At 53.1% G+C, this 10,833-nt stretch overlaps 5 protein-coding genes across 5 annotated transcripts; 2 read left to right on the forward strand and 3 right to left on the reverse strand.

Annotated features, from left to right (window-relative positions):
• Positions 1-116: 116 nt before the first annotated feature.
• On the reverse strand, positions 117-3,446 carry V2A60_009908 (P-loop containing nucleoside triphosphate hydrolase protein; the record flags this gene model as incomplete). The annotated part of the gene is made up of 1 exon (XM_083261172.1): positions 117-3,446. The coding sequence occupies one exon, from the start codon at positions 3,444-3,446 to the stop codon at positions 117-119; it is 3,330 nt and encodes a 1,109-aa protein (XP_083117298.1).
• Positions 3,447-4,101: 655 nt separating this feature from the next.
• V2A60_009909 (uncharacterized protein) lies at positions 4,102-5,691 on the forward strand (the record flags this gene model as incomplete). The annotated part of the gene is made up of 3 exons (XM_083261173.1): positions 4,102-4,255; positions 4,331-4,540; positions 4,595-5,691. 3 exons carry the CDS (start codon positions 4,102-4,104, stop codon positions 5,689-5,691), a joined length of 1,461 nt encoding a protein of 486 aa, XP_083117299.1.
• Positions 5,692-5,945: 254 nt separating this feature from the next.
• Positions 5,946-6,949, reverse strand: V2A60_009910 (S-adenosyl-L-methionine-dependent methyltransferase; the record flags this gene model as incomplete). The annotated part of the gene is made up of 2 exons (XM_083261174.1): positions 5,946-6,115; positions 6,187-6,949. 2 exons carry the CDS (start codon positions 6,947-6,949, stop codon positions 5,946-5,948), a joined length of 933 nt encoding a protein of 310 aa, XP_083117300.1.
• Positions 6,950-8,415: 1,466 nt separating this feature from the next.
• Positions 8,416-9,092, reverse strand: V2A60_009911 (snoRNA-binding rRNA-processing protein IMP3; the record flags this gene model as incomplete). The annotated part of the gene is made up of 2 exons (XM_083261175.1): positions 8,416-8,811; positions 8,937-9,092. 2 exons carry the CDS (start codon positions 9,090-9,092, stop codon positions 8,416-8,418), a joined length of 552 nt encoding a protein of 183 aa, XP_083117301.1.
• A 652-nt stretch (positions 9,093-9,744) lies between these two features.
• On the forward strand, positions 9,745-10,488 carry V2A60_009912 (ribosomal protein S18; the record flags this gene model as incomplete). Its single annotated transcript, XM_083261176.1, has 2 exons — positions 9,745-10,224; positions 10,288-10,488. 2 exons carry the CDS (start codon positions 9,745-9,747, stop codon positions 10,486-10,488), a joined length of 681 nt encoding a protein of 226 aa, XP_083117302.1.
• Between the last annotated feature and the right edge of the window lie 345 nt (positions 10,489-10,833).

The raw sequence follows: 10,833 nt of genomic DNA on the forward strand, positions 1-10,833 counted from the left end.
TGAATTCAATTTAATGACACCTAAAGCAAAAAAAGGTCATTTCACGGGCCGTGCGTATATTGCAAAAAGTTAAAAACAAGCATTTCCTGGTAGTTGGGGGTATCATAAAGGTTACTTCAAAGCTCATCGTCATCGTCATCGTCGCCGATCAAAAAGATGGACACCCTCTTGCCCTCGCTCTCGTTCTTGACATCTATCATCTTGACATCTTCGGGCTCTGCTTTTGCACGAGATTCATGCTTGACGCCACCAGGCTCCAGCTTCACCTCGTCTTTGATTGGATCTTTGACTTCGCCCTTGATTTCGTTTTTGACCTCGTTTTTGATCTCATTCTCGGCCTCATCCTTGAACGCATTCCTGACCTCATTCTTGACTTCATTCTTGACCTCGTTCTTAACTTCGTCCTTGACTTCGCCCTTGACTTCGCCCTTGACTTCGTTTTTGACCTCGTTTTTGACCTCGTCCTTGACTTCGCTCTTGGTCTCATGTCTCGCGGACTCTTGCTTGATGCCTGACTCTGCTTTGACGTCCTCGTTCTTCACCTCGACGCTCTGCAGGATAAAGCCGTCATGGAGCTCCCGCTTCTTGATGTCGGCATCTTCCTCGTCCATCCTCCGCTCCGCCTCGCGCGCCATCTTTTCCTGACGTCTCCTGTAAAAGGTGTCCAGGCAGTCCCGCCGCTCCTCCTGCGTCCACCCCTCCACGACGAGCGCAAAGTCTTGCGCGTTGGCGAAGCCAAACTCGCGCCCCATTTCGCAAAACTGACGCAGCCGGACGTCCTCGGGGGGGTTGTACACGCTGTGCAGCGCATCCAGGTCCTGGATCCCGTTGTCCTGGCTGCCGGCGAACAGAGCGCTCTGGCCGCGCACGTCACCGGCCCACGAAGCCATAGCGGCGCGGCGCGAGAGCTGCTCCTCGATCTTTGAGGTGCCGACGACTTCGGCATTGTCATGCGTGTACTCCACCCCTGCCGAAGCGAGGATGGCCTGTATGGCATCGCTCTTACGCGGTGTCGCTTTCCGGGCATGTGGATTCGGTCTCTGGTTTTCCGCTGTGAGGAGTGCAGCTAGCTGACCGACGCCATTGTCGTCATCGCCATGCTCGGATTTTACGACGACAACATCGTCCTCTTCCTTTGACGTCTGGTCCATGTTCACTTCTGCGAGGGTCACGCCAACTTTGGCTTCCGCAATATTGGTCTTGTTGACAATGTCCCGCAGCAGGCCGCTATCACTGTGAAACGTGAAAATGTTGGACAGGCCAAAGATCTCGCCCTTGCGATCGGCATCCTGCTGGACCCCACGAAAGTAGCGACGCTCCGATGACGCAGTGTAGCCAATGTTGGCCTGTTGCTGTTTGTAGACTTGTCGTGCATAAACAATTTCTTCGACGGTACCAAGCGAAATCAGCCGAAACACTTCAACATCTCGAGTCTGACCGATACGGTAGGCTCTGTCCTGTGCCTGAAGGTCGTAGGAAGGATTCCAATGCGGATCAACAATGACAACCTTGTTGGCCGATGTAATGTTGAGGCCGACACCGCCAGCTCTGGTTGAGATGAGAAAAACAAACTGCGTCGGGTCGGAGTTGAAGGTATCGACGACTTCCTGTCGTTGCTCGTAGCTCAGGCTGCCATCTAGATAGCTTACCGTATAGCTCGTGTTGGTAAAGAGATGCTGCAGAATCCGCAACAGACGGACGCTGTGAGAAAAGACGAGCACTTTGTCACCATTGCTGTGCCAAAACTTGAGCAACTTCTTCATGACCTTCCATTTCCCGCAAAATTCGGGGTTAACGAGGTTGCCAATCTGGTCGCGCTGCGCATACAGGCTCTGCCATTGATCAGGCACGCAAATCTGGAGCGTGTTAAGCTCCGAGCTCTGCTTGCCGTCCAGGTCAGTCGCTGATGGCACGAGAAGGGTCATGTGGTTGGAGAGCTTTTGCAGAGACATCATGCTGGGGAACACGGCGCTTTGCCAGGCTCGACCGTTGCCAAGATATCTCCCACAGCACCAGCCCTGCTTCTTGTCGTGCTCACACGTATCTGAAATGTTTCGTATGACAGAGACGTCGTCGCTGTCGAGAAAGTTGTCGTAAGCCTGCGTCTGCAGATCAGTCAGCGGGCAGAAAACGACGCGATCGGTTTTTTTGGGCAGCTGGTCAGCAATGAGACTCTTCATTCGCCGTAAAAAGTAGCGAGGAAGTAAATTGTTCACAAGCTTCTGGGCCGTCTGCCTTGCCAGGCTCAGCTGAGCCAAGGTGGCCTCGTGGGATTGGCCGACGGTGAGTGGCTTGCTGATTGTCTGGCTCCATTCTGTTCTGGTACCAAAGTTGCCTGGGTTGGTCCAGTCAAGTAGTGTCCATAGCTCCTCGTATTTGTTCTGGATAGCTGTGCCAGTTAGCCCGATGCGACAGAGCGCGTTGATCTCGTTCATGGCCTTGGTCGTTTCTGAGTTGTGTCCCTTGAGTCTGTGGCATTCATCGGCGATAACGGCATCCCATTGAACCATGTTGACAGCACTGCGACTATTCTTGTATGTGTCGTAGGTGGTGATCATGATTTCCGACATGCCTGCCCTCATTGTACCGAGAATGTCGTCTTTGTTCGGCCCATGGTAAATTTCCGCGTGCCACCAGCCCCAACGATCCAATTCATTCTTCCAGTTCACCAGGAGCGACCCGGGGCATATGATTAGGATGCGCGGATACCACCGATCAGTGCTGTACCAGCGCATTTGTCGTAGCCTTCGTTGATCTCTCTCATCGCCCGTTTTTCCAAAAGCAGCGGTCAAGAACGCGACGACCTGCACCGTTTTGCCGAGGCCCATGTCGTCACCGAGAATGCCACCCTCTTGGTAGACAAATTTGCGATGGAGAAACTTGACGCCATCAATTTGGTAGTCGCGTAGATACTGGGCGATTGATGCTGGGATGAGGCCGGCAGATTGTGGTAGCTCGACGTCTTCGTACCCCCTCACCGGGCGAATACCACTACCATGAGGGAAAACTGGGCGTTCAGCGAGATTTTCGATACCATCGCTGCCGTCAATATCTATGCCAGTGTAGTCCGGCGGTAGCATAAGCGCAGCTTCATGGTGCTTCTTCCTGTCCGTATCAAAGTGCTGTCGCCGCTCAGTCACATAGTCGGGCAACCCGGGTTGCCAGTCGTCTTCAGGCACAACGCCGTCGGCATCCCTTGTTGAACCACTGGACCCCGTGCTTCTCCTTTTGGGTGCCGATTTTCTCTTTGCGCGCTTCTTTTTAGGTTTTGTGACGGGCACAGAGTCGGATTCATCTGTCCATTCCACCTTTTCCGAGAATGTGGGTTCAGCCTTTCTTTTTTTCTCTTGTCCCTTGCATTTTACGTCAGATTTCACATAATCTCCCAAGTTGTCATCATCGCTGTCCAATATGACAATTGGTAGTGTACCGTCGGCCGAGGCCATTGTCGCTGACCTGCATCATTTGCGGACTTCTGCTGGGATTGGGAGCGGACGCGCCCTAGAGCGCGTTGAGTGGAAAAGTTGAGGAGCGTCACCACGTGATACAACTTTTAGGCAGCATCGCACTCAATTTTATGTGCGAGTGAATACTATTTTTTCACATCGGTCAAAAGTGATAAAATCAATTTTCGTGCCTCTTTGATTCCATATGACTACTTGAGCTAGGTGCAATGCGTTGGTGCTCGCCATTAGCATGCAGTCTTAGGTCGGTTAGGTGTCTATACTGAAATTGCCTTGGCTCCAGCAGTGTAGCCCTCCGTTATAAAATTTGTAGGGAGATATTGTTGACAGGTTTGGTTAACCAGTCTTTTTAACGAGTTTTACAGTGCGGCGCAGCGGCGTACCCCAGGCCGATGGCCTCCGGATCACGTCGTTGGCCCACCATGATACGCCAGCTCCACGCTGCCGTTGCGAGCCGCTTCGAGAAGCCTTTCTACTTAACAAAATGCAGCTTGCGACAATCAACACAATGCTCTTCCGGCGATAAATAATTTGTCAACACACACTGCGACTCTCAATCTTTTATTTTTCAGTCTGATTAACTTTCTTATCCTGCTGATACCCTCCAAATCGCGCCGCGCCGTCACGCGCAACCGTAATGGCCTCCTCGACCCCAGCAGCCGCGAGCGACGGAAGCCACACCGAGCAGACCATTCACAAGATACCGGATATCCTTCCCCGCGAGCGTGTGTTTCCTATTCAAATAGGCGGCGAGCTCTTTAAGCTCTCTGGAGCATCCATCTCATCCGACGGTGAGCAGGAGTCGAAGCGCTTTGGCGATCAATTCTTGTTCGCAACATGCGACTAATAAGAACCTGGGATGACAGCGCCATCCTACTTTTCGCAGTACTTCTTGTGCCAAATAAAGACGGCGGAGCAAAACGGCCAAGATGTTTCCTCCAGCATCCGCACACTATACATCGACCGCGATCCTGTCACATTTGGTGATATAGCGCTTCATTTGCAAGGCTATCACATACAGCCCCGCGACGGCACTCATTTTGTGCGCCTCTTTGCCGACGCACAATTTTACAACTGTAGGTCGCCTAGTAGAGTTGCAACGAGTACGGTTAGCTGACCTAGCATGCCAGTGCCCAAGCTCATGTCCCAGCTCTATGAAGAGAGCATCTTTATCTCGATCGGCCATCGCGAGTTCCAGATTCCGCGCGACGTTCTTACCGACCCGGGGAACTCTCCCAATTACTTTTCTTTAGGCTTTGGTCTTTTGTTTGCCCGACGCGACGAAGTATTTCCTGGTCTCGACCGCGAAGGGCTTATACGACCGCCATCTATCCTCCCGCCAAGCGTTCCAAACCGAAGTGCCGATACTTTCGCAGAACTGCTGCACCTGCTGCACGGCTACCCCGTGAACATCCGAGACGAGACTCACCGCGATGAGTTGCTGCGTGACGCACGCTACTTCCATTTCAAAGGTCTCGAACAGAAGCTGATCCCTCACTCCATCAGCTTCAACTCGTCAAGGCAGCGCAATGAAATCGTCTTACGGCTGGAGAATATACAGAAAAGTGGAATCCATGTTATTCACGACCGGGCGGAAGAGGATCTCGAGGAAGGTGGATTCGAAGAGACCATGACGGGCTGGATCAACTACGCACGGCCGTATGTAGACGACGTTTCCGCGGAGCTTGTACTCGAAATTGGAGGCGAAACAACCCGTATTCACTTCATGGACGACGGACCACGGGCCGAATTCTTTGGCGACACACGCACCAGAATTGCCAAGCTGTTCGAAGTCATTGCGACGAAGCTCGGCCTCCCCCCGACGACTCAGCCCCTAGGCCTGCTTATGGCCTCTGGCGGGGCCCGATCACTGCCAGCGGTGCCGGGTAACACGTCGTTGAGTGAGGATCTTGTTATCGTCAAGCTCGGACCCGAAGCTTCTGTGACGCTGGACGGAGAAGAACACGCACATTCTCATGGGCAATCGGCTGAGAATGCAGATTCTGCGGGCGCAAACTCGCGCAAACGCCGGCGTACAGAAGCCGCCGCCTCGGGCGAGGGCCACGAAGGGAGTAGCTGGACCATCAAACGAGGGCAGTGGAGACTTCGAATTCAGCGCAGCACGCACGGAAAGAGTAATCTTGAGTGTGCAATGGAGGCAGTGAGCCTAGATGCGTTCAGCTCCGAGCTAGGGCGGAACAAGAGGAGGGGCTTCTTAAGGGACTAGGTCAACATAGAAGCAGCCAAGCATTCCTTCGGAAACTTGGGCGCATCTTGAATTTTCGAGCTATCTTGGAAAGCACGGTGGATATAAACTCGTGCAGTGAACACAGCCCACTCGAGTTGTGAGATGTTGTACTTCAGTGTAACGGTAATTTACTACAGCTTGTACTACTAAAAGACGTTATTGCCTCACCCGACATAGCCACTCCGACACCCAAACGCCGTTCCTCATACAATTTTTTATCAACAATTCTCTCATTACTTCTTAAGGACACCCATGACCCAGGGAATCACCTCAAATCCATCCTCACCTTCAGGCTGGGCAACGTTGACCTCTGAAAATTGCCCCGCAGCCAGGATGTTCTGAAGGGTAGAGCGACAGAGCGTGCAGCCACCCATCACCATACCGTGAAAGAATCCAACATACGCTGCGAGGACGGGGAATTGTCAGTATGTATGACTATTGCAAAGAAAATTCGAGGCACGGAGAAGCACTTACCCTGATAAAGACGCAGCAGAATGCCACCACGGGTGACTTTGACGTGCTCATGGATATACCAGCGGCCACCCGGCTTGAGAAGCTTATAGAGGTATTGGATGTTCTTTTCCTGATCGGGAATACTACAGAGACAGCAAATGCAAACAATACAGTCGAGGCTGCCCTCTGGGATCACGCCGTCCCAGGCGGTGGGGTCGGTTACCTGCTCAATGCCCACAGGCACGACTTGGTAAATGCCATCGAGCCCGGTCTCGGTGACGCGCTTTCGAAGTGAGGCCGCAGAAATCTCATTGGGCTCAACGCCATAAATCTTGGTGACGCCGCCGCCGCCGCCGCCCGCATTATCCGTCTTGCGCTTGCGCAAATTGGAGGCGGGGCCGTCGCCGCCAGCGTTGGAGGAGCCGGCGGCGGTAAAGCCGGCCAGGACGTCCATCCACATGCCGCTGCCGGCGCCGATCTCCATAACGACACCAGACACGGGCTCATAGACGGGCTCCTCGACAATCTTGCCGTCGCGCACGCGGCCCTGGAGGACAGGGATAACGCGGGGCTTGAAGTCCTCCCTGATGTTGGGACCTACGGTGCCCCAAAACTTGCCAAAGTTGACGGCGAGGAACTCGGAGGGGGAGAAGAGCTTGGAATACTGGCCAGAGGCGACGATGGAGGCAAACGTCTGGGGAAAATGAGCCACTGCCATGCCGACAAACATCCAAGGACCAATCATCTTCATGGCGAAGTCGCCCACATCCTCTCTAAGGCCCATTGTGGGAAATGACACAGAGGCCGCGGGCAGAAAACAAAAGAGAAAGTCTGCGACGGGTAAAAAAGTGACGATGAAGAGGAGGATAGTGAGGTAGATATGTTTTGCTGTGACGAGTGTCAGAGGCACAAGTACAAGGCACTTATGAAAGGCGGTGGTATATGTATGACTTACATGAGCAAGACTAGGAGCAGGGAGACTGAGTTACTGCGAAAAAGAGAAGAGGTATGGGAAATGAATCGCGGAGATGTGGGAGAGGCGCAAGAGGGCAACCGGCTCCCTTTTATATCATTGGCAGACTGGGTGTGTGGCTAGCATACCGGATGAAGGAGGGCGCGGGCAGAGAAAAAGGCTTGACGAGACAACAAGCCCGGAGCTGGGCGGCGACAGCCTCGGGGCCTGTGGGGGCGGGGGGGGGGGGGAGGGAAAGCTGTTAGGTTAGTGCAATAATCTGTACTGGCAGACTGGTACGGAGGCGTTCAGCGTTGAAAGTGCTTTGGGGCGAGTTAAAGTGGGTACCCCGGTCTAGTGGGCCGCGCCTCCGTTGCAACTCACACCCCTCCAAGCTACCTTATGCTCACGTCCTGGAAAGGAAGCACACAAGCCACGGTCTGTGCAGGAATTTATGACAACCAATCTCGTCCTCGGGGTAAGTGTATACAGCCAGGGACGACATCCAGTCAATTATCGGCCAGCGTGCCGTCTTTATAAATCTTCTGGAAGCTCCCTCCCCCCCCATGGCCACGTCCTCCTCGTCCTCCACCAGGTTCACCCGCACCAGCTGCTGAAGAAAAAGGGACAAAGGTTAGGTAACGGAAAAAAGCACATGATGGCAGATACGTGGCAAGGTTTCTTGGTAAATTCGATCCGACTCATGGGCACAAGCCCTGAAATCCTCATGGTGGCATCCGGGCGTGGTGTGTGTTGACAAGCCCGGCTGACACGCCCACACCCAAGCGGAACTACTCCGACGCACGCATAGCCGCACATTTCCACATGTGAGCTTTCCAATTGGATGCTCATACACGCAAATTTGATCTCTCTGAGCGCGACATTGTATTTTTATGCCCACTTCCCTACACCTAGGCTGCTTTTGCTTGCCAGAGCTTCACACTCGGATACTCTGACCTGCCACCCTTCCAAGAGCTGTGCACGAACACTCTTTTCCTTTTCATGGAATGCCGTCATCTTTTGACCAATCGAGATCGAAACAAAAGCTCCATACAAGATCCATTCTCCGACTATTGCATAGTTTTTTTCAGCAGTGCCCTCCCTGTCTCCACTAGTGATCAAAGTCCTGATTGACATCATAACGCCTTGGAAATGCTCGAACCCCCAAACAAACGCAGACCGAAACATGAAATAACTTTGAGATTCCAGACGCCAATGCGAGAGATCCATAGGCACCGCCCCATTTTTCGTTCCCAATCTCACACAGTCCGACCTCCGCCCCCTCCTGGCCGCCCTGCTCACAGCAGCTCAAAGTCGTCCAGCTGGTCGCGGTACTTCATAATGTTGCGCTTGATCTTGCTACCGACCGACCACGTCACAAAGTCCTCGGTCGATCGCGTCACCAGGTACGCCGGGTCCGTGATGGTCTCGACGCCGACGCGCACGTGGCCCTGCTCAATCATCTTGGTCGCGGCCTGCACCGTCTCGGCCATGCGCAGCCGCGTCATGACGACGGGCAGGCGCCGCCGCGCAAACGCGCTGACGGTCGCGCCGTGCTCCACGGCCGACAGCTTCGACGCCGACGACAGGATGCCCATGTCGTAGAGCTTGTTGAGCAGCAGCTCCTCGTGCTTGCGGCGGACGGCGTTGTCGGGCGGGAGGAGCGAGAGGCGGTGGGCAAGTTGGCGGAGCGACTGCGCGCATCTTTGTTAGCAGACATGTCATCCTACATGGTTCCTGGAGGCTGCGCATAATCTCTTTTTCCATTTCTTTCTCCTTTTGTTTTTCTTTTTTTCGCGCGTGGGGAGAGTATACGTACGCCACAGATGCGATTGTATTTTTGGTAGTCTTCCGGCTTTTGGATGTTGTACCGGCGAACGACTTCCTTGTCACGGTGTCCATTGTCCTGCTTGTAGGTGATAAAGTCCGTCTTGCGCAGGAGCTTTTGCTCGTGATACTTGAGTTTGCGCACCATCTTGGCGAGTCTGCGGAATGTGTCGTGGTGGCTCGCTGCAAGAATGAATTGTCAGTATCGGCCGCCTCAAAATCTCCAAGAGAAAGTTGCTGAAAAAAGTTTTGTGGGGCTTCACTCACGGGCGCGGAGGACCGGCTGCCGACCCGCCAAAGTGCGCCAAGGTGCTGGTGATAGCGCCGACAGTTGAGCAAGTTTTCCGGCACGCTCGCAACATAGAGGTTTATTGTCAGATGAAGTTGTTATATTTTTTGGAACTTGACTCTGGATTCTTCAAGAACTAGTCAATGTGATGGTGCATTGCCTTTGAGCCTGCCCTTTTTGGGAAAAAAATGATACTGGTGGAACACATGAAATTCTTCTATGTAGTGTACTTCGTGAATCTCATTATCGCGTTGGACAAACGACTTATCCCTCTGCTATTCTTGACGTTACCATATTATTCTCTTTATTTTATTCGTACTCACGTTGCCGCGATCACTGCTTGACGTTGCTGTACAAGGCGCTGTGGGTCTCATGCTAAGATCTGGTTGGCCAGCCTCTCTCCTTGGAATTTCGAACCGAAAATCCTCAATGCTCCATGCCAAGTAGAGCTCCAGGCCGCGCGACTCGTTCCTTCAATCCCAACTTCGACTGCATTCAGCGGCACAACGCGATGCCAATGCGACTACCAGGGCTGAGCGCCGTGCGCGCTCCCTCGAATCATCATCTGTCCTTTCTTCGGCCGTTTTCGTCCACCGCGGCTGTCGCTCAGCCGCCGCGCGAGATTCACCCACCAGCCCGACAACAGACGCCGTCCTCGACGAGCCGACTTCAATCCATCAACAAGGACCGCATGTCCGTCGGCGGAGCCAGTGGCAGAAGTCCTGGCGCCAGCTCTATGCACCGCATCGGCCAGGCCTACAGGGACCGTGCTGCTGCCGGTCTCCTCATGAAACAGGAGCAAGTCGACTTCCTTAAGAATCGCAAGATGTCCAGTGACTACCTCCGGCAAATGCCACGTAGATGGGTGCCAGGCGATGTCTACTCGCCTCACGATCTGAGCCCCCGCGAAATGGACAAGTGGCGCAGAAGAAATCAGCGTGAGGCCGACGTCGTGGACATTCTCGGACTGCGCCCATTGGACATGTACAAGGTATGAAGACGACGGCACAATGAGGACAGTGTAAGTCGACAATGAAAACTAACAGACACGCAGAACTTTTCTCTTATCCAAGAGTTCACGACTAGCTCGGGACAGATCAAGCACTCAAAGGAGACTGCTTTACGACCGGTCAACCAACGGAAAGTTGCCAAAATGATCCGCAGAATTCAAGGCATGGGTCTGTACCCAACAATCCACGACCACCCCGAACTCATTCGTTCGGAGTTTTACCCTTCCGAGCAGCGCAGAAGCTAACCGCTGTCGCTCTGGAATAATCTTCTGGGAGCTGGGCTCAGGCGATGGGGCTGTATATTAAAGCAGGAGGACCAATTACCAATTTCTCTACGTCATTGAATCTAGCATCTCATGTACTATAGAATTTCTGAGCTTCATAAAAAGCTCGTCAAATGACACAATATTCTGATCAAAGTCGATACAGGTCCCAGTTGTAATTCTTGGGTGTTCAAGTTCTGCCTCCAGGCTTCACCCTCTACCCTCAGATAATGCGGTAGTTCAGAGAACATTAGAGAAGAACCAAAGTTTTCAAGGTACTTTTTTTTCTTGGATATAAACAGTTGTAGCATGAATAGGAGCCTGGGG

This window comes from Cordyceps javanica, chromosome 7, assembly GCF_051103115.1.
Source record: "Cordyceps javanica chromosome 7, complete sequence".
Lineage (NCBI taxonomy): Eukaryota > Fungi > Ascomycota > Sordariomycetes > Hypocreales > Cordycipitaceae > Cordyceps > Cordyceps javanica.